The following is a 20,595-nucleotide window of genomic DNA, read 5'->3' as shown; positions in this document are numbered from 1 at the left end:
AATTAGATCGATAGATTCTTTATTAATATGAGAGAGAAGAATCTTTAACCACACAACGAGGAAAAGGCTTCTTGAGACGTCATCTGTACTTCTGTGTAGAAGGTGTCGGACGTTTCGCTCCTCATCCGAAGAGCTTCGTCAGCAAACTAATAAGTGCTGGTAGCTTAGGCCTTAAATACAGTAAGAGTGGGCGGAATTGGTGTGCCAACACCCTCCTCCTATTGGTTCGTTACACTAAGCACTTAGTTTCCCCAATGTAGTGCTCTTTGCATTCCTCATCTTTACAGTGGATGGAATAGACCACATTGCAAAGATGAGGAATGCAAAGAGCACTACATTGGGGAAACTAAGCAAATGCTCCAAAAAAGGCTTTATCAACATCGCAGGGACAATGCTAGTGGTCCTCAATCAGCAGTACATCTACACCTGAAAGCTACCAATCACTCTTTTCAGGACAGCGAGGTAAAGATTTTGGCCAAAGAAAACAGATGGTTTGAAAGAGGAGTAAAGGAAGCTATTTTTGTCAAACAACAGAACCCATCATTGAATCGGAATGGTGGTTTGAGGTTCAATTTGGACCCTGTGTTCAGCAGGTTACTGAGACCAAAACCCACAGCTCTTAGTCTTGCAAATGAGGTGAAGGCAGGGCCGAGCCAGAACAATAGATGCTAACAAGCCAGTATCAGAGTCGTTCATACCCAATTCAGGGAGCGACACTTCCCTTTTATCGTAGGTGTGAATAACAGGATAGGATTATACCACTGCTCCGCCCAGGCTTAGTGTAACGAACCAATAGGAGGAGGGTGTTGGCACACCAATTCCGCCCACTCTTACTGTATTTAAGGCCTAAGCTACCAGCACTTATTAGTTTGCTGACGAAGCTCTTCGGATGAGGAGCGAAACGTCCGACACCTTCTACACAGAAGTACAGATGACGTCTCAAGAAGCCTTTTCCTCGATGGACAACTCCTGTACGACTGAGAGCCTACACAGACGCTTTAACCACACAGTTCAAGGAAGATGTTTCTCTCCAGTGTGGGTTTTGGTGTGTGCTCTCAAATTTGACTTCTTAGTGAATCCTCTAGCACAAACTGAGCAGGAAAAAGGTTTCTCTCCAGTGTGCATTCTTGTGTGTATTTTTAAACCACATCTGTCATAGAATCCTTTACCACACACCGTGCAAGAAAAAGGTTTCTCTCCGGTGTGTACTCTGGTGTGTATTTTTAAACTATCTTTTCTAGAGAATCTTTTACCACACGCTGAGCAAGTAAAGGGTTTCTCTCCGGTGTGTATTTTTGTGTGCGCTCTTAAATTTGACTTCTTAATGAATCCTCTAGCACACACTGAGCAGGAAAATGGTTTCTCTCCGGTGTGTAGTCTCGTGTGTATTTTTAAGCTATGTTTTTGAGAGAATCTTTTACCGCACAAAGAGCAAGGAAAAGGTTTCTCTCCCGTGTGTATCTGTGTGTGTGTTCTCAAATATGACTTCTTAGTGAACCCTCGAGCACAAATTGAGCAGGAAAACGGTTTCTCTCCAGTGTGTACACGTGTGTGTATTATTAAACTATCTTTGACAGAGAAGCTTTCACCACACACCGTGCAAAGAAAAGGTTTCTCTCCGGTGTGTACTCTTGTGTGTATTTTTAAACCACATTTGTCATAGAACCCTTTACCACACACAGTGCAAGAAAAAGGTTTCTCTCCGGTGTGTACTCTTGTGTGTATTTTTAAACCAGATTTGTCATAGAATCCTTTACCACATTCCGTGCAAGAAAAAGGCTCGCTCTCTCTCTCTTCACTGTGTACTTTTGTGTGTGCTCTCAAATAGGACTTCTTAGTGAATCCTCTAGCACAAACTGAGCAAGAAAAAGGTTTCTCCCCAGTGTGTACGCTTGTGTGTATTTTTAAACAACTTCTTCGAGAGAATCTTTTACCACACAGCGAGCAAGCAAAAGGTTTCTCTCCAGTGTGAATTTTTGCGTGTGCTCTCAAATTTGACTTCTTGGTGAATCCTCTTGCGCAAACTGAGCAGGAAAAAGGTTTCTCTCCAGTGTGCACTCTTTTGTGTACTTTTAAACCACATTTGTCATAGAATCCTTTACCACACACCGTGCAAGAAAAATGTTTCTGACCTTCGTCGTCCTCATCTTCACTCCTCACAACAACAACAACAACAACTGGTAACTCCTCCATTACTTCAAGCTTCTCCTGACTGATGCTGTGATCCTCCTCTTCCTCTCTAATATCGGGGGGCTGCGGCGACTCCTCTTCCTCTTGAAAATGGGCAGCATGTGGTTCTTCCTCTTTAATGTGAGAGAGCAGTGGTTCCTCCTCTTGCTCTTTAAAATGGGGGGATTGTGGTTCTTCCTCTTTAATGTGATGGGGCTGTGGCTCTTCCTCTTTAAAATGAGGGGATTGTGGTTCTTCCTCTTTAATGTGGGGTAATTGTGGCTCTTCCTCTTTAAAATGAGGGGATTGCGGTTCTTCCTCTTTAATGTGAGGGGGCTGTGGCTCCTCTTCTTCCTCTTTAATGTGGGGGGGTTGTGGCTCCTCTTTGTCTTGAATCTGTAGCGGCTGTGGCTCCTCTTGTTCATATTTAATGTGGAAGGGCTGTGGCTCTTCCTCTTCAAAGTGGGGGGTTCGTTGTTCCTCCTGCTCCATTCTGGACTTCCACTCCTGCTGCTCGGAGGGAAGATGTTCTTCAGTGATGTCTGCAGGACACAAGACGACAAAGACAGGCTTTATTACAGTCCAGCTTTGCATTGTCATGTGAGGCATTGTCCTGCACCAGCATAGGTTCTGACAAGGTGTGTGAGAATCTCATCAGTTTCAGGGTACTTCCAGCTGACACGTGGAGTGGTGGTGCTGTTTTCAACCATGTTAGCAAGAGACAGTCCGAGACAGTCCGTGTCAGTACTTGTGGATTCATTCTCAGGCTGGTTTGAGATTGACCTGCTACCCAATCTCACATCTGCAACAGTCACCGGTAAACTGAAACATCATTTCTCAGTCCATGGGGCGCCTCACACCCTCATAACGGACAATGGAAGACAATTTACAAGTCAGCGCTTTTAAAGACTTTGCAGCACAAATGGATGTGACACATGTAGCAAGCAGCCCTGAGTATCCCCAATCCAATGGACCTGCAGAGAGCGATGTCCGTAGTGCTAAGAGTCAAAAGTGTCTCAACAAAACCAGGCTTTGTGCTCAAGATGCATCTCGACAAAACCTGACAACAACCTAACGCCCACAATCAGACTTAATTGGTCCTGTGACAGTGGTTATCAACTTACTTTGTCAAGCCCGGTTTTAGGCTTTGTGCGCGTTTACATGAAAGGGGGCATTTGACGTCATATTATACTACTTCCGCTGAAAAGTGAAGCGATCCCAGCCAGTGTATTTTCCCCAAAAATTTGTACATAATTATCATGGAGCGTAATGAGGAGTTCCCAAAAGATTATGACTGCTAAGACCAACACTGTTGCCGCCAATAAAGTGGGGAAGGACCGCTGACAGGATAATGCTGAGCATGTAATGGGCAAGTTAACACTTCTTTTCATTTATCAGCGCTCAACATTGCACAACTTTGACATTTTCAACACATCCATTTAAAAAAAAAAGAGGAAAAACTTTAAATCTTCGCAGTAACGTGAGTACTCATGCTTTTCTATTGTTCTCCATGTGATTTGATTTATGGCTTTGCTAATTACTGCCTGCTGGACATTTGAAAGTGTGGTGCAAGTTTGTTCCCGTACTGTTATGGTTATTTAAATGGCTGCAAATGTTCTGTAATGGCCATCGGCTAAAGAAAGGGGATGTAGGATATTGACTGGGGAAAACAGTAATTAGTATTGACCCTACAGGGCTACCGTAGGTTTACGCATGCGCAGACCGCAGCCTACTGGCTAATGGCTAGCAATGTAATGTTCCTGTATGACTCCCTGACCAGATTTACATAAAAGCCAAGTTTGACCAACGCCGCCTGTTTTATTACCACAACACGAAACAGTGATAGACCTGCTTTAAAAGAACGCTACCTTCGCTGAGCAGGCAAGCCCGGCTTTACACTCAACAGTAAGTGATGTCGCCGCTGGAAACATTTGAAAAATGTGGAAAAACTACCACGGGACGGCAGAAAGTCATTGGCTACAACAGTAAAGAGCCAACCCTCGTCGGTGGTGAGTAATGTTGAGTTTAAGCGCCTCGAGCCGCCATTTTGCCTAAACAGCCACTACATTGTCGATAAAAAATATACCCGCCATGTGAACAATTTGACTATATAAGAATAATAATATCAATAATACAACAACATAAACACACAAGAGACTATCTCATCACGCTAGTTTCGATTCGACTCTGGCACGACCCCTTGATATCCGCACGATGGCCATGTGGCGTACATAAAGAAAATGGGACATTCACGGAGAAAACATTTTAACAAGTGGTGTTAATGGACAAATAAAAAGCTTGTAAGCGTTAAACTGACCTGCTCAGGGTAACATAACTTGATGCTTCTGAATACAGCGTCCAGGAGTGAAAGGCATCGCCCTTTCTCCTGTTTTGTTCGAGAAAGTTCCTCCTCTTACTCTTCTTTTGGTTTAACGGCGGTTTGCACCCATGACTTCAAAGGTACATACCGCCACCTTCTGTACCGGAGTATAAAACATGGGCCATGTGACGTTTTTATATGAATTCAGATACCTTTCCTTCCGATCATTTCCCTTAGCTTTATGTAACGGATGCCAGCCTGTGAGGCTGTGCAAGTGTACGTTGGTAAATCTCACTTCCTCTGGGTTGAGATCTACGCGGTCGTGTGGTCATCGCTCTGGTCTCACATTATGAAGGTACTGTGATCGAGCCCCAGTGCAGACAGTCCGAAATGTTACATTTACTTACACATTTTTGCCTGTATTTCGTTGAATGTAACAATATGTGTTCCACATTCTCTGTAGTTTTACACCACACAAACTTCCCCTTTGCATTTACCTACCAAAACATTGTTTTATTTAACCCAATGTGATGGAACCATAGCCTGGTTAAAACAGTTTCCTCTTTTCTGTTTTTCCTCTTCACCCCTTAGATTTTTGTAAAGTGTAATATTTCCATCATTTGTTTTTGGATAATTGCCTTAACTTCACCCTCCTCCTACTCTGCTATCTTTTTTTTCTTTTTGTAGTTATGGTGGGTCGCAACCAACATTTGGATGCAAATACCGCCACTTGGTCCTGCGAGTCCAGTTCTGGTCAGATTTCTGTGACGTGGAACGTAGATCGCTTAGTTGCTGGGTCATTACTGTGTGGCTTCTTTGGGCTGGGCCCGGCCGGGCCCCACGGATGAAGGCCTGTGACCCCCTCCCTCGGTATCCCACGTCCAGGGGAAGTGTGGTACCTCCTCTTGTGTTTGTTCATAGGGTCTTCGGAATCACTCTTGGTCTGGCCCGTCACCTAGGACCTGTTTTCCTTGGGAGACCCTCCCAGAGGCCACTCAAACCTCTCCACCATGATCAGGTGGAGAATATGGAATATTAAGGCCAATATTAGCAGACGTAAATGTCACAGCGGTCCTTGCCTGAGTACTCAGCCCGTTCTTCTTATATTACAATATTTGCTGGAGGAATAAACACTCATCAATCAACTGGAAGAAAACACGTGCTTATAATAAGGAAAAAATGGAAGAAAAAAATTCAAAAGGTCTCCACGAAACACGCCAACAATGCCATCCAGTAGTCACAACGAGCTACAAGAAGACATCATTCAAATATTAAAAAACGACAGTTGCTCAAATTTGTTTTTTTTTTTAAATGAATAAATGTTAAAATGTCAAAGTTGTGCAATGTTGAACGTTGATTTTAAAAAAACCTAGTAGGATATAGTTAGTGTAATAAATCAGTGTTTACTTGTGAATCACATGCGCAGCACGATGGTCCCCCCCCTCGCTCTATTGGCGTTGCTTTTAGCAGTCATAATCTTTTGGGAACTCCTCATAACGCTCCATAATAATTACTTACTCATTTTGTCAAATACACCAGCTGGGATGCCTACTTTTTGACGTTAAGTAGAATAACGTCAAACGCCCCCTTTCATGTGAACGCCCACTGAGAACAAAGCCGAGAACCGGATTTGACAAAGTTAGCTGATAGGCGCCGTCGCAGTACCGTTCAGTTCTGTTTGGGGAATTTAGGTTTTGTAGAGCTGCATTTTGAGCACAAAGCCTGGGTTGGTTGAGCCACTTTCGCAGAATCCCCCCAATGAGTCTGACAAACAGTGACACTGTTTTAAACCCATTCAGAAAACACGTCATGTCTCTCCAGTAGATCAACTCTATGAAGTAGACGGTGCTAGAAGGTTATAGCAGCTGTATTTTAATAAATAATTGAAAAAAATACAAGGCGAGAGCGTATCGATGAGCCATAGTAGGATTTCATATCGCCATAGTTTGAGATAAAGTTGTTTTGTCACATTCCTAACAGGGAGTGATGCCGGCTCCCAGCATGCATTGTGGTACTTGGATTGTAAAAACAAATGCTGAAGTTATGTGTTTATTAACAGTTGTTTAATATTATTATTCCCCTAAGTCGTAGTTGCCCTACGTGTGTTTACTTACCTCTTGCATGTTGTGCTGTCATTGCGTGTGACCACCGCCATTGTAGGTAGCGTTTTGTCTGTTGATTAAAACTTTAGATTTGAACAGAAAACACTTTATTGTTCAGATCTCAAGAAGTTTCATTTAACTTCACAAATTGAAACAAGAAATCAACAAAATAAAAGACGTGCTCAGTTTTTTCTCCAAGAAACCGAATTAAAGACAAGTTTGGAAGACATTTGACATCACAAGATACGAATACGACAAACATATACGGCCCCAATACTGATGATTGCAACTTTTTTGTAGATTTATTTCTTGGTCTATGGTCAGAGGCACAGAAATGAATGGATTAACACAAGTTGGTATTTATTAAAATGAAATGAAAACATTTCAAATATTTGAACCACCACCCAGGACCACTTAGTGGTGGGCGAGTCAAATTCACCCAGCAATATCCCAGGATATTACGGACGGCCGATCACGTTAGCAAGAAACAGCGGAGTCAATGAGCTCGTGGGCGGTCTAAAGGGAATCTTCAGCATGAGAAAAAAAGTGCAAGAGACACACAAAAATGAGCAATGTGAGAAGTTATTTTACACAACTTCACTACTAATAGTGTCTTGCTTTCTCTGATTAAAGGTACCTTCCAAAGGAAACCTTTACCACGAACTGAGCAGGAAAAAGGTTTCTCTCCAGTGTGCGCTATTCTGTTTTACTGCCTTTGTGAGAGAATATTTTACCGCACACTGAGCAAGGAAAATGTTTCTCCCTAGTGTGTACTCTTGAGTGTATTTTTAAACCACATTTGTCATAGAATCCTTTACCGCACACCGTGCAAGAAAAAGGTTTCTCTCCAGTGTGTACTCGTGTGTGTCTTTTTAAAGTACCTTTTCGAGAGAACGTTTTACCACACAGGGAGCAAGGAAAAGGTTTCTCTCCAGTGTGTATTTTTGTGTGCGCTCTCAAATTCGACTTCTTGGTGAATCCTCGGGCACAAATTGAGCAGGAAAAAGGTTTCTCTCCAGTGTGTACTCGTGTGTGCATTTTTAAACTATATTTGTCATAAAATCCTTTACCACACAGTGTGCAGGAAAAAGGTTTCGCTCCAGTGTGCACAATTGTGTGTATTTTTAAACTACCTTTTCGAGAGAACCTTTCACCGCACACCGTGCAAGAAAAAGGTTTCTCTCCAGTGTGTACACTTGTGTGTATTTTTAAGTAACATTTTCGAGAGAATCTTTTACCACACACCGTGCAAGCAAAACGTTGATGATGACCTTTGTCATCATCATCTTCACTCCTCACAGGGCCAACAACTGGTAACTCCTCCATTACTTCAAGCTTCTCCTGACTGATGCTGTGATCCTCCTCTTCTTCTCTAATACAGGGGGGCTGTGACTCTTCCTCTTTAAAGTTGGGGGGCTGTGGCTCCTGCTTTTCCTCTTTAATGTAGACATACTGTGACTCCTCCTCTTCCTCTTTAAAACGGGGGGAGTGTGGTTCTTCCACACTAATGTGTGGGGGCCGCGGTTCTTCCTTCTCCATCCTGGAGTTCCACTCCTGCTGCTCAGAGCGAAGTTCAGTGACATCTGCAGGACACAAGACGACAAATACAGGTTTCATTAGAGTTCCATCTTCCATCTGACATGTGGAGTAGTACTGCGGCGGCGCAACCGCAGTTTGTGTCACTTCTGGTGAGCATAACGCCATTTCAGTAGCATAGAGTTGAAATAATAAACAAATATGTGTTATTTTTTTGTTAAGTCATAATATGAGAAACAAAACAAAACAAAGTTGTAGTTTTTGGAAAATTAGGTTGGGGGAAAAAGTTATAATATGTGAATGTATATGTGAATAAAGTCATAATATTACTATTGTTAAGACAACAAAGATTATTTAGGAAGAAAGTTGAAAATTTAAAAAAAAAAAGCCAAAATGGGAAAAAAGAGCAAAGTTCATACTAATATGCTTCTTCACCTTCATCACAAAAGGTGAGATTCTTCTTAGCATATTTACAAAACATCACCTAACTGATTACTCGCTTACTCCAAACAATACGGTTCAGTTTCATCGGCTAAGACAATAAACGTTAGCTGCAGCCCTACTGTGCATAATAATCACGAGTAACTTACAGAATCGCTATACACACTATTTTCTGACAGAGATGAAGCACAAGCAACAGCACACTTAATAATATACCATAATATACCTCACCACACGGTCCTGTACAGTGCCTCCGAAAAAGTATTGGATCAGTGAGGTCAATGATTTTATTTTATTTTGGACTGAAAACCCGTGGCTTTGACATCAAAAAATGAATGAGACCAGAGAGCAACATTTCAGGTGTTTTATTAACAGGTATTCACTTCTGGATCAGATGCACAACTGAGAAGATCGTTTCAACCCATCCATTTTTCTTGTGAGCAAAAATATTGTTACACGCGACCGGCAGGTGTCTTATGTTGCCCAGGTGTGTCGTATTACATTACTTATTCACTGAATGTCTACGCTCAGTTTCAGATCGGGCAGTACAGGTTTTGCCTGTGAAAACTGTATTTAGAGGTGAAAACAACATAAAAAAACAGAAAGCTGTGTATGGGTGGAAAAACAAGCAATTGTGAATCTGAGAGAAGATGGAAAATCAATCAGAACCATTGCACAAACATTGGTCACAGCTGGTACAACCATTTGGAATGTCCTGAAGAAGAAAGAGACCACCAAGTAACAGACGTCAAACAGGTAGACCAAGGAAAACATCAGCAAGGGATCATTCTAACTACCATGCTGGGAAAGGCCTCCCAGTTTGTGCGTGGATATAATAGACGTTGATGATGAGGAGGTGGACTATCAACAATCACTTCATTGAAACGAACAACAGTACCAGTCAAAAGTTTGGAGACACTTTCCTATGATATTGAATAAAAAGTGTCTGCAAAGTTTTGACTGGTATTGTATCCGCTCCTGTTCGCGCCGCAATTTGTCCCTAAGATCATATTTCCCCTGTCTTATAGAGAAATACTGTATGACATTTTAGGGTAGCAAGTTATTAACATTATGCATTATTTTAGCAGTTGGAAAATGTACTAAATCAGCAAAGTTTAATATCTGATTGTAAATATAAAGGGTTTGTATGTTCTCTATATGCTGCATTATGAATTATCCTCACCGATCTTTCTTGCAGTACATTGAGTGAGTTAAGATTGCTTTAATAATTATTACCCATATCTCCACACAATAAGTTACAGTAGATATGGTTATCCCAAACAACAGTAAAGACTGTGGAGTGATTTTTGATCCGAGAACAAATTTTGGTCTATTCAATAATGAAGTATTTCTCGACACCTTTTGTTGTATATTTTTGATATGAGATTTCCAACTAATTTTTTCATCTATGATCCCCAGAAATGTATTTTCATTCACTCTTTCAATGTCCACTCCTATTTGTATTTGGTCGTACGTGTCCTTTCTGCTATTTCCAAATAGCATTATTTTAGTTTTACCTAAGTTCAAGGATAATCTGTTTCTGTCAAACCATGATTTTAATATGACCATTTCATCCTTGACCTTTTTAATTAGTTCTTGTGTGCTTTTCCCACAAAAAAAGGCAGTGGTATCATCCGCAAATAAGACCAACTTTAAGTCCTTTGTTACTTTACAAATGTCGTTGATATACAACCTGAACAGTTTTGGTCCCAATATGGACCCCTGGGGTACTCCACACGTGGTGTATAAACTCCAGATGTGTATTCTCCTAGCTTTACAAATTGCTTCCTGTTTGCTAGGTAGCTTTTAACCCAATTCAAAAGTAATCCTCTGATTCCATACCTTTCTAATTTTGTTGTTAAAATATTATGATAAATTGTATCGAAGGCTTTTGTCAGATCCATAAATACTGGAGTTGCACATCTTCTGTTGTCCATAGCAGTTGTGATTTCCTCTGTGATTTTGATCAGCGCCATAGAAGTTGAAATGTTAGCTCTGTATCCAAATTGACACATTGAGAAACATAGAATCCAGATTCCTATCAATAATATCTTTCCATTCATCAATTGTGTCTTGTTTTGGGATTTCTTCTTCCAGTTTTGGTCCAATATTTACAAAATTGTTGAACATTTCAACTACCTCCTTCATGTCATCCCTGTTAGTGTTTCCAACCATGAAATAGTGAGGGTAGTCTGCTTTCTTAATGTTGTTCTTTATAATACTATTTAAGATGCCCCAAGTTGCTCTCATGTTATTTTTGTTCTTATCAAGTACCTGGCTATAATATTCCCTCTTACACACTCTCAAGATAGTTGTCATCTTATTTTTGTAAGTCTTGTACTTTTGTTCTGCTTCTTTAGTTTGTTGGATGATGAATGTCCTGTATAAAGCGTTCTTCTTCTTACAGGCGTTTTTTAGTCCTTTTTGGACAGTTCTTATCGTAGGACTGTAGACCCTCTCCCAACTTTGTTCTTCTAGGCCTTTCCTGAAGGCACGGATGCTGTCCTCTGTACGCAGTCTTTGACAAAGTCATTGGTGAAGATATTGTCGATAAGGGTGGCACAGTGGTCTGTTATTCTGCTTGGTCTCATGATTTTAGCATATAAACTCAAACTATACATTGTGTCTGTGAAGTCGTCTATTTCCTTGTACTTTTGTGGATTCAAAAGGTCAATATTGAAGGCTCCACATGTAAAAATAGTTTTATGACCTATGTCTGTAAACGTCTTAATCCAGTCTTCAAACTCCAGACCTCTTTTTCCCAAATCCAGTTGTTTGTGATCTGTGAAACAAAAAGTGTCCAATTGTAGATCTTCTTGTGGCATGTTAAAGCTGTTTTCCTTTTCCATGTGGGGAGACCTCAGTATCTTTCTAGGTCCATGATGTCTTTGACAACAAGAACTCTGGCCTCTGGTCCTCCAATTAATTTAATGAAGATTTTGCAGTTTGCACGCCAAGTACCTTGGATCCTTCCTTGCTTCCTCAGATCACGTGCTTTCTCGGCGATTTCAGCGTTGCGCTTGGTCAGGTGGTCATTCATGTAGACGTTTGTTCTTTTCAGCTTCTTTCCCCGTTTCATTAGTGCGGTCTTGAATTTCCTGTTAGTGAACTTGACAATGATGACGGGTGCATACAGTGGGATACAAGTGTCAAGAGTTTGGATGTCTACGTCCACCTTCTTAGACTGCAAAAAGGTGTTTCTCCGTTGAAGCGAAATCCATTTCGTCTGGTTCGTCTTTATTCGCAACTGTCCTCGCATAGGACCTAGGTTTGATCCGAAGCCCCGTCAGGACCACATCATTCATTTGCATGTTCTGATACATGTCATCTATGGTGGTTTTCAGTTGCTCAATGATTGTCTCTTTTTTGAGAGTGGCTCTCAGTGCTGCATTACTTTCCCGTAATTCTTTGTTCTCCACTCTCAAGACACTGAACTTCATCATGCATTAAGGAGCCTTTCATTCTCCTCAATGTGCTCCAGTCTCGTCAAGTTTCAGTAACATTTGCGCTAATATATCTTGGGCCGCACGGTGGTCTAGTGGTTAGCATGTTGGCCAACACAGGAACAGCCTGGAGATCGGGATCTCCCCTGGGCATTTCTGTGTGGAGTTTGCATGTTCTCCCCATGTGCATGGGTTTTCTCCAGGTACTCCGGTTTCCTCCCACATTCCCAAAAACATGCAGGTGAGGTTAATTATTTGGCAACTCTAAATTGTCCATAGGTATGAATGTGAGTGTGAATGGTTGTTTGTCTACATGTGCCCTGTGATTGGCTGGTGACCAGTCCAGGGTGTACCCTGCCTGTCGCCCGAAGTCAGCTGGGATAGGCTCCAGCATGCCCCCGCGACCCTAATGAGGATTAAGCGGTATAGAAAATGGATGGATGGATATCTTGCTTTTGCGCTAGGCTATCTTACTTTTCCACGATCTCCTGCAACAGGCTCATGACTCCTGGTTTCTGCTTTCTTTGCTGACTATTCAATGAAATTTCTGCCAGAATCATTTCAGTTTTGAATTTTCTGAGATTTGTGCCTTTTTTTAAAAAACTCTTTTTACAGGAACTCGTTGGTAGCTGTTGGTACCTGTCAAGAACAGTTCAGTCCAAGAAAGAGCTGCCCAGCTCAGCACAGGAGCAAAAGACAAGCTTTTAATCTTGGCTTAGTCCTGGTTTAGTCTTGGCTTAGTCCTGGTTTAGTCCTGGCTTAATCTTAGTCTTGGTTTAGACCTGTTTCAGTCCTGGGTTAGCCCTGGTTTTGACTAGGTTTAGACCTGGTTTAGTGGTGGTGTAGACCTGGTTTAGTGGTGGTTTAGACTTGGTTTAGACCTGGTTTAGACTTAGTTTAGACCTGGTTAAGTGGTGGTTTAGACCTGGTTTAGTGGTGGCTTAGACTTGGTTAAGTGGTGGTTTAGACCTGGTTTAGTGGCGGTTTAGACTTGGTTTAGTGGTGGTTTAAACTTGGTTTAGACTTAGTTTTGGCCCGGTTAAGTGGTGGTTTAGACCTGGTTTAGTGGTGGTTTAGACCTGGTTTAGTGGAGGTTTAGACTTGGTTTAGACCTGGTTAAGTGGTGGTTTAGACCTGGTTTAGTGGTGGTTTAAACTTGATTAAGTGGTGGTTTAGACCTGGTTTAGTGGCGGTTTAGACTTGGTTTAGTGGTGGTTTAAACTTGGTTTAGACCTGGTTTAGTCTTAGTTTAGACCTGGTTTAGACCCGGTTAAGTGGTGGTTTAGACCTGGTTTAATAGTGGTTTAGACTTAGTTTAGACCTGGTTAAGTGGTGGTTTAGACCTGGTTTAGTGGTGGTTTAGACCTGGTTTAGTGGAGGTTTAGACTTGTTTTAGTGGAGGTTTAGACCTGGTTTAGACGTGGAGGTTTAGACCTGGTTTAGACTTGTTTTAGACCTGGTTTAGTCCTGGTTTGTCACAAAAGCACAGTTCATAAAAACAGGATCAACTTTTTCAACAGTTCAAGAACAACACGGTCCGTGACAAAGTTGTCCACCTCAGCACAGGAGTTAAAGGCAAGCTTTCACAGGTAAATTACAGGCACTTTACTCCTGGTTTCTGTTTTCTTTGCCAGACAAAAGGAACATTGTTTTGGCCATGACAAAGAAACATTTCAGTTTTGAATTTTCTGAGATTTGTGCCTTTTTTCTTTAACTCTTTTTACAGGAACTCGTTGGTAGCACAAGTCGGCCCACGACTGAAGTCACAGCAACACCTGGTACACCAGAGGATGATGATGCAAGTTGCTTGTATTCTTGTGATGTCAATATTTTACACAATAGTGTTCTTTTAGTTGGAATTGAAGTCCACACATTGTCATGTTATAAACCTGTGACAGTGCAGGACTGTCTGGACGCAGTGTTCTTGTCAAATAGGAGCTTACATTTTAAACGTTGATGAAGCAAAGTTGTGTGTGTGATTGGTGGGGGATGGGCATGTCACAGTCCTGATTATGAGGACATGTCTTCCTGAATGTATTTATTGACACAATAAGTTGCACAAGTTGGTTGGGCTTCTTAGACTTAGCCCAAGATCAAGTGGTAGTGCATTTCTATTTCCAAATTTAGAATTTATGTGAAGTACATTACACTCTAGGATTTTGCGTTTACAGCTGGATTACTTTACTCCATAGGTGTCAAACTCTGGCCCGCGGGCCAAATTTGGCCCGCAGTGTAATTATATTTGGTCCGCGAGGCAATTTCAAATTAATATTAGAGCTGGCCCGCCAGTATTGCACGGCGGCAGCGCTGTAATGCCACATTCACCGCTTATACTACAAATCCCATGATGCTCTGCTGTTGTTTTGGCAAGTCAAAACAACGCGACAGAGGCAGACATGCCCCCTCGTCTGTGTCAGTAGCGTCTATGGTAGCGGTCATAGATGTATTAAGAAGGTAGTGATCCGTCTTTGTGCACACTCCTTCGGCTAAAACCCCCGGTGGACTCCGTATCCCCGTTCCTCTCCCCCGGACCACACTGCGACCTCAAACTACAGCTGTCACTGTGTTACCCTATGGCGAAAAGAAAAGCAGAAAATAGAACCTTTTTGGACAGATGGGAGACGGAATATCTGTTTACATATGGAAAAGACAGACCTTTTTGTCTTGTTTGTGGAGCCAACATGTCAGTAACCAAGGAGTACAATATTAGACGACACTATGAAACAAAACACCAGGACAAATATAAGGACATGGACACGACCGAAAGGAGCCAGAAGGTAAAGGAAATGAAAAGAGCTTTGTTTTCACGGCAGAAAATGTTCACAAAAGCCACAACACAAAGTGAGGCTGCCGTAAAGGCAAGTTATATCGTCAGCTTCTGGACAGCAACGGGAAGGACACAGCAGAGCTCCGGGAGTAAAAGTTTCTGTGTGAGCTCGCCTTTCTGTGTGACATCTCAAGCCACCTTGATGCGCTGAACCTACAGCTGCAGGGCGGGGACGCATCATCACAGATATGGATTCGTCAGTGAGAGCTTTTAAAACTAAGATGCGCCTGTGGGAGAAGCAGATGCTACAAGCGCACTTTGGCCATTTCCCCTGCTGCCAAACCATAAAAACGCAGATCTCTACCGCCGTGTGTGCACAGTTTGCTGAAAAGCTCAGTGTGCTCGGCGCTGAGTTTAGCCGGCGATTTGGCGACTTTGATGTCCAGAAACTTAGATTTGAACTGCTTAGTAATCCCTTCGCAGTTGATGTGGAAAAAGCACCAACCAAGCTCCAAAAGGAGCTGATTGAACTCCAGTGTAATGCAACGCTGAAGTCAAAGTCTGATGCTGTCGGGGCCGCACAGTTTCCAAAAATTCATCCCTGACACGACGCCTCAGCTCCGCACCAAAGTTGCTCAATTGCTCTCCATGTTTGGTAGCACTTACTTATGTGAGCAACTTTTCTCCTCAATGAAGATGACGAAAACGTCTCACAGGAGACGTCTGACTGACGAACACCTTTGTTCGATAATGAAAAGATGGCAGGTGTCTGGCTTGGGCACATCAGAGTAGATCAGTGTGTCGCAAAATGAGCAGTAAATACATTTTCGATGCACTTTTTCTTGCTACTCCAAGGTCTGAATGGTTGATTTATTCATAGTTATGTTTTTTTATTTTCAAATTTATTAGCCTGTGTAAGAAGCTAATTTTGACATTTATCTCAGAAGGCTGCAAACAGAAAGGAGGCATTCAATTTTTATTAAAATTTTATTTAATATGCTATTGATGTTTTTTAAATTATTATTATTACTACTATTGTTATTATTAGTAGTACTATTAGCAACTCGATTTTTCACGCCTGTACTTTTAAGTTATATAAGCCTTGCTTGTTCAATATTCATTGTTAAATCAAAACTTGTTTGGTTCCACATTAAAAGGTTCATTTGTTCAACCTTGGCCCGCGGCTTTGTTCAATTTAAAATTTTGTCCCACTGTGAATTTGAGTTTGACACCCCTGCTTTACTCCATCATTTGTGTGCGATTATTAAGAGAAGAGTGTTTTAGTGAGCCAGTTAGGCCTGTCACAATAACAAATTTTGCAGGACAATAAATTGTCCCATAATTTATTGCGATAAGGAATATTCTTGCAGTTTTGATACCATTTTTCAACTAATATAATAATAATGGTGTAATAATGCAAGTGCACCCTTATAAAGATAAATACTTATTTCTTATAAAGATATTTAAAATAAGAATTGTATCATGAAAAAATCAATTGCAATAATCCAAAATACATAATCAAAACAGCCAAAAACAAATATTCTGTTCACAAAAAATGCACTTTAATAAAAACCGAACACACCTGAAACAATATATCAAGTATAAAGTCTCTGCAAACACACACACTACATTACCGAAAGTATTGGCTCACCAATCCAAATGATCAGAATCAGGTGTCCTAATCACTTGACCTTGCCGGAGGTGTATAAAATCAAGCACCAAGGCATGCAGACTGTTTTCACAAACATTTGTGAAAGAATGGTAAGCTCTCAGGAGCTCAGTGAATTCCAGCGTGGAACTGTCATAGGATGCCACCTGTGCAACAAATCTAGTCGTGAAATTTCCTCCCTCCTAAATATTCCACAGTCTACTGTCATAGTCTACTGTCAGCTTTAATACTGAATAAGAAAATGGAAGAGTTTGGGAACAACAGCAACTCAGCCACGAAGTGGAAGGCCATGTAAAGAGAGTTGTCAGCGGATGCTGAGGCGCATAGTGCAAAGAGGTTGCCGACTTCCTGCACAGTCAATTGCTACAGAGCTCCAAACTTCATGTGGCCTTCAGATTAGCCCAAGTACAGTACGCAGAGAGCTTCATGGAATGGGTTTCCATGGCCGAGCAGCTGCATCCAAGTCATACATCACCAAGTGCAATGCCAAGCGCCGGATGCAGCGGTGTAACGCACGCCGCCACTGGACTATAGAGCAGTGGAGACGCGTTCTCTGTAGTGATGAATCGCGCTTTTCCATCTGGCAATCTGATGGATGAGTCTGTTTTTGGAGGTCGCCAGGAGAACTGTACATTTCGGTCTGAATTGTGCCAAGTGTGAAATTTGGTGGAGGAGGAATTATGGTGTGGGGTTGTTTTCCAGGAGTTGGGCTTGGCCCCTTAGTTCCAGTGAAAGGAACTTTGAATGCTTCAGGAGACCAAAACATTTTGGACAATTCCATGCTCCCAACCTTGTGGGAAGAGTTTGGAGCGGGCCCCTTCCTCTTCCAACACGACTGTGCACCAGTGCACAAGGAAAGGTCCACTGGTGCACAAGGAAAGGTCCATAAAGACATGGATGACAGAGTCTGGTGTGGATGAACTTGACTGGTCTGCACAGAGTCCTGACCTGAACCCGATAGAACACCTTTGGGATGAATTGGAGCGGAGACTGAGAGCCAGGCCTTCTCAACCAACATCAGTGTGTGAACTCACCAATGCGCTATTGGAAGAATGGTCAAAAATTCCTATAAACACACCCCTCAACTGAAAGTAAAAAGAAGATCAAAACAATCAAAAGACTCTGTAAATACCAAAACTTTTGTGCACTGTGCATACTGTAGAGGCATGTTTATCCGTAAAGAGCTGTGGTGCCATTCACTAAGGTGCCCTTTTAAAACAGTCTCAGAATCTGAAGCCACTGGTAAAGCAAAAATGCTTGGCTGTAGCTGATATTGCAGAGTCAACATGTGCCCAAGCAATTTCCCCTGGAGTATGGAAGGTTCTTAAAAACATGAGGCAAGATGAGGTAGCATCTGTAGTTCGAAATGATTTCCTCATACTACAACTGAATCAGTCTCTCTACAACAAGCTTGGAACTGATCCAACAAAATTTTAGTATATGAGACCAAAGGCTTGACAAATGGGCAGACTGTTGGTGACCTTGAGAAAAACAAACTATTTTTAGCTTTGAAGATGCTACAAAACCAAAAAACTTCTATAAAGTCATCACAGCTATAAGAACAGTTGCTGGTTATGATGAAGAGAAGACTTGTTATCACACACCAAGTCTTGCATCGACATTGGGACACTCGCTCAAGAAGATCGGTGGCATTATTCTCTGTAGGGCCATTGCAGCAGAGGATGAACAGATGATAAAAGCAGCAGAGTGATTCATACATCTCTGCACAAAAGAATGGACAGGACTTGTTTCCCACACGGCGCTTGCTACTTTGACCAAATCAAAGTTTAATAAACCATCTACCTTACCATTCACAGAGGGTGTTCAGCTTTTGCACCAGTACCTGGAGAAGAAATCAGTTGAGGCTGTTGAAAACCTGAAAGAGCGTGAGTCTCCAAAGACTTACGCAGAGCTTGCCAAAGTGACTCTTGCTCAAATAACTATCTTCCACAGACGTCGCGCAAGAGAAGTCTCAAAAATGACACTCGAGTCTTTTGAAAGAAGAGATCAGACTGAGCTCCATGAGGACATAGCTGCTGGCCTCTCACAAGTTGAGCAAAAGCTAGCCAAGCACTTCAGCAGGGTAGAAATTATGGGCAAAAGAGGGCGAAAGGTTGCCGTTTTATTGAGTCCTGAGGTCCTCACAGCAGCAGCACTTATTGCGGACAAAAGAGACACATGTATTGTGCACAAGGATAATCCCTTCCTTTTTGGATGGCCACAGTGCCCAGGAAGTTTGCGCGCATACTGTATGTGGTGCAAAGAATCCTGAATATCCTGAATAAGCATGTAGCAACATTGTCCCAAATACTCAACATCAAGGATAATGAGCTGGACCAACTTGCCAACTTTTTGGCACATGATATTCGGGTCCATAGAGACTATTATCGGCTGCCAGAGGCAACTATAGAAATTGCAAAAATCTCCAAACTTCAACTGGCAATGGAGAAATGATCGCTTGCAAAGTTCCAGGGAAAGTCTCTTGATGAGATTGAGGTTGAAGGTAGGTGATTGAGGACAGCAAAGCAAATGCGGATGTGACAGAGGACAGGAGGGGGAAGGGTGGGGCGTGAAAGAGGACGCTAAAGACACGCCCCCAGTAGGTACGTATATCGTGCCCGTATGTGCACTGTGCAAAACAACATTTGGTTTGGCTAAGAACACTCGAAAATGGCACCTGCAAAGAGACACGCTTATGAAGCACAATTTAAACTGAAACGGCGCCATCTATCCATCCGGACAAGGACTACTGTGGCACAGCAACTGCCGGTGGATTATAAGGAAAAGGTGGCCACCTTCCGCTCCTTCTGCTGTAAAAAGATCGCCGACAAAAAAAATCCAGCCCAACCACATCACCAACATGGACGAGGTGCCGCTCACTTTTGACATCCCGGTGAACCGCACAGTTGAGAGGAAGGAAACCAGCACGGTAGCTATACGCACAACGGGGCACGAGAAGTCTGCTTTCACTGTTGTACTTGGTTGCCATGGTGATGGTTAGAAACTTCCACCCATGGTTACTTTTAAAAGGGAGACGCCAAAGGAAAAGTTTCCAGCGGGAGTCATCGTGAAGGCTAATCGGAAGGGCTGGATGGACGAAAATGAAAGAGTGGCTGAGTGACGTGTACATAAAGAGACTGGATGGTTTTTTCCACGCGTGCACCAAATGAACTGAGCTTGCCATCATTCCAGGAGGCTTGACAAAGGAGCTCCAACCGCTGGACGTCGGCGTAAACAGGGCTTTTAAAGTCAAGTTGCGAGCGGCGTGGGAGCGTTGGATGACAGAGGGCGAGCACAAAGACTGGGAGGCAGCGCTGTGCGAGTTATGCCACAATTTGTGACTGGATTTTGGATGCTTGGGCTAACGTGTCTGCTTGCACTGTTGTTTGAGCTTTCGTGAAAGCCGGCATTCTTTCTGAGGAGCCGCACGGGAACGACACTGACTCTCATAATGACGAGAGGGAGCCTGCCGTGTTCGATGAAGAACTTGCTCAGTTGTTCATTTCGGACACAGAAGATGAGGACTTTGATGGCTTTGTGGATGACGCTTGATAAAATAACATGAGTATTATTATTAACCTTTATTTAACCAGATAAAAACCCATTGAGATCAGGATCTCTTTTACAAGGGTGACCTGGCCAAGAGGTTAGCAGCACACGTCACAAGGGATAAAATATACAAATCTAAAAGATTACATACAATGTATATTAACAAACATACTTTGTAAAATGCAAGTGATTAGTAATAAAATCCATAAAAAACTATTTAAAACAAAGGCACTGTTCTGTGGTCTCACGCTCTTTGTCCAACAGCAAGGACCGAAAGGCTCCAAAAGAAATGAGTTCCGAGAGCTTTAGTTCAGCCTGTAAAAGATTCCACGCTGTGGGGGCTGCAAAACAGAACGCTTTCTTCCCCAGTTCAGTTCTCACACGGGGAACAGCGAGATGGAGGATGTCACACGATCGCAGGGCATACTGACTTTCAGATCTCTGGAGTAAAGTACTTAAGTATGTTGGGACTAAGCCAAGCAGAGCCTTGTAAATCAGGATCAGCCAGTGTGTATACCTATGCGCACTTAAAGAGGGCAGTCCTGATTTTACATATAAGTCACAATGATGTGTAAGGCGACCATCACCAGTGACAAACC

The 20,595-nt window shown here is 42.4% G+C and overlaps 2 protein-coding genes across 5 annotated transcripts in view; both read right to left on the bottom strand.

The window, feature by feature from the left end:
- Positions 1 to 909: 909 nt before the first annotated feature.
- LOC129192754 (gastrula zinc finger protein XlCGF26.1-like) lies at positions 910 to 4,811 on the bottom strand. Its single transcript, XM_054797100.1, has 2 exons — positions 4,487 to 4,811; positions 910 to 2,711 (listed from the first exon to the last, which is right to left on the bottom strand). The coding sequence occupies exon 2, from the start codon at positions 2,659 to 2,661 to the stop codon at positions 1,012 to 1,014; it is 1,650 nt and encodes a 549-aa protein (XP_054653075.1). The 5' UTR covers positions 2,662 to 2,711; positions 4,487 to 4,811; the 3' UTR covers positions 910 to 1,011.
- Positions 4,812 to 5,932: 1,121 nt separating this feature from the next.
- LOC129193690 (oocyte zinc finger protein XlCOF6-like) overlaps positions 5,933 to 20,595 on the bottom strand; it is a 33,244-nt gene continuing 18,581 nt past the window's right edge. For 2 of the 4 annotated variants that reach the window (XM_054798216.1, XM_054798300.1), the window contains one exon: positions 5,933 to 8,174. In XM_054798216.1, coding sequence (XP_054654191.1) covers positions 7,288 to 8,174 — 887 coding nt within the window. In that variant the 3' untranslated portion in view covers positions 5,933 to 7,287. The remainder of the gene's footprint in view (positions 8,175 to 20,595) is intronic. The other 2 variants (XM_054798475.1, XM_054798390.1) reach the window with 2 other exon arrangements.

This window comes from Dunckerocampus dactyliophorus, chromosome 1 (genome assembly GCF_027744805.1).
Source record: "Dunckerocampus dactyliophorus isolate RoL2022-P2 chromosome 1, RoL_Ddac_1.1, whole genome shotgun sequence".
NCBI lineage: Eukaryota > Metazoa > Chordata > Actinopteri > Syngnathiformes > Syngnathidae > Dunckerocampus > Dunckerocampus dactyliophorus.
Note: the sequence above shows the minus strand (reverse complement) of the source record. Positions and strands in the feature narration are given on the sequence as shown.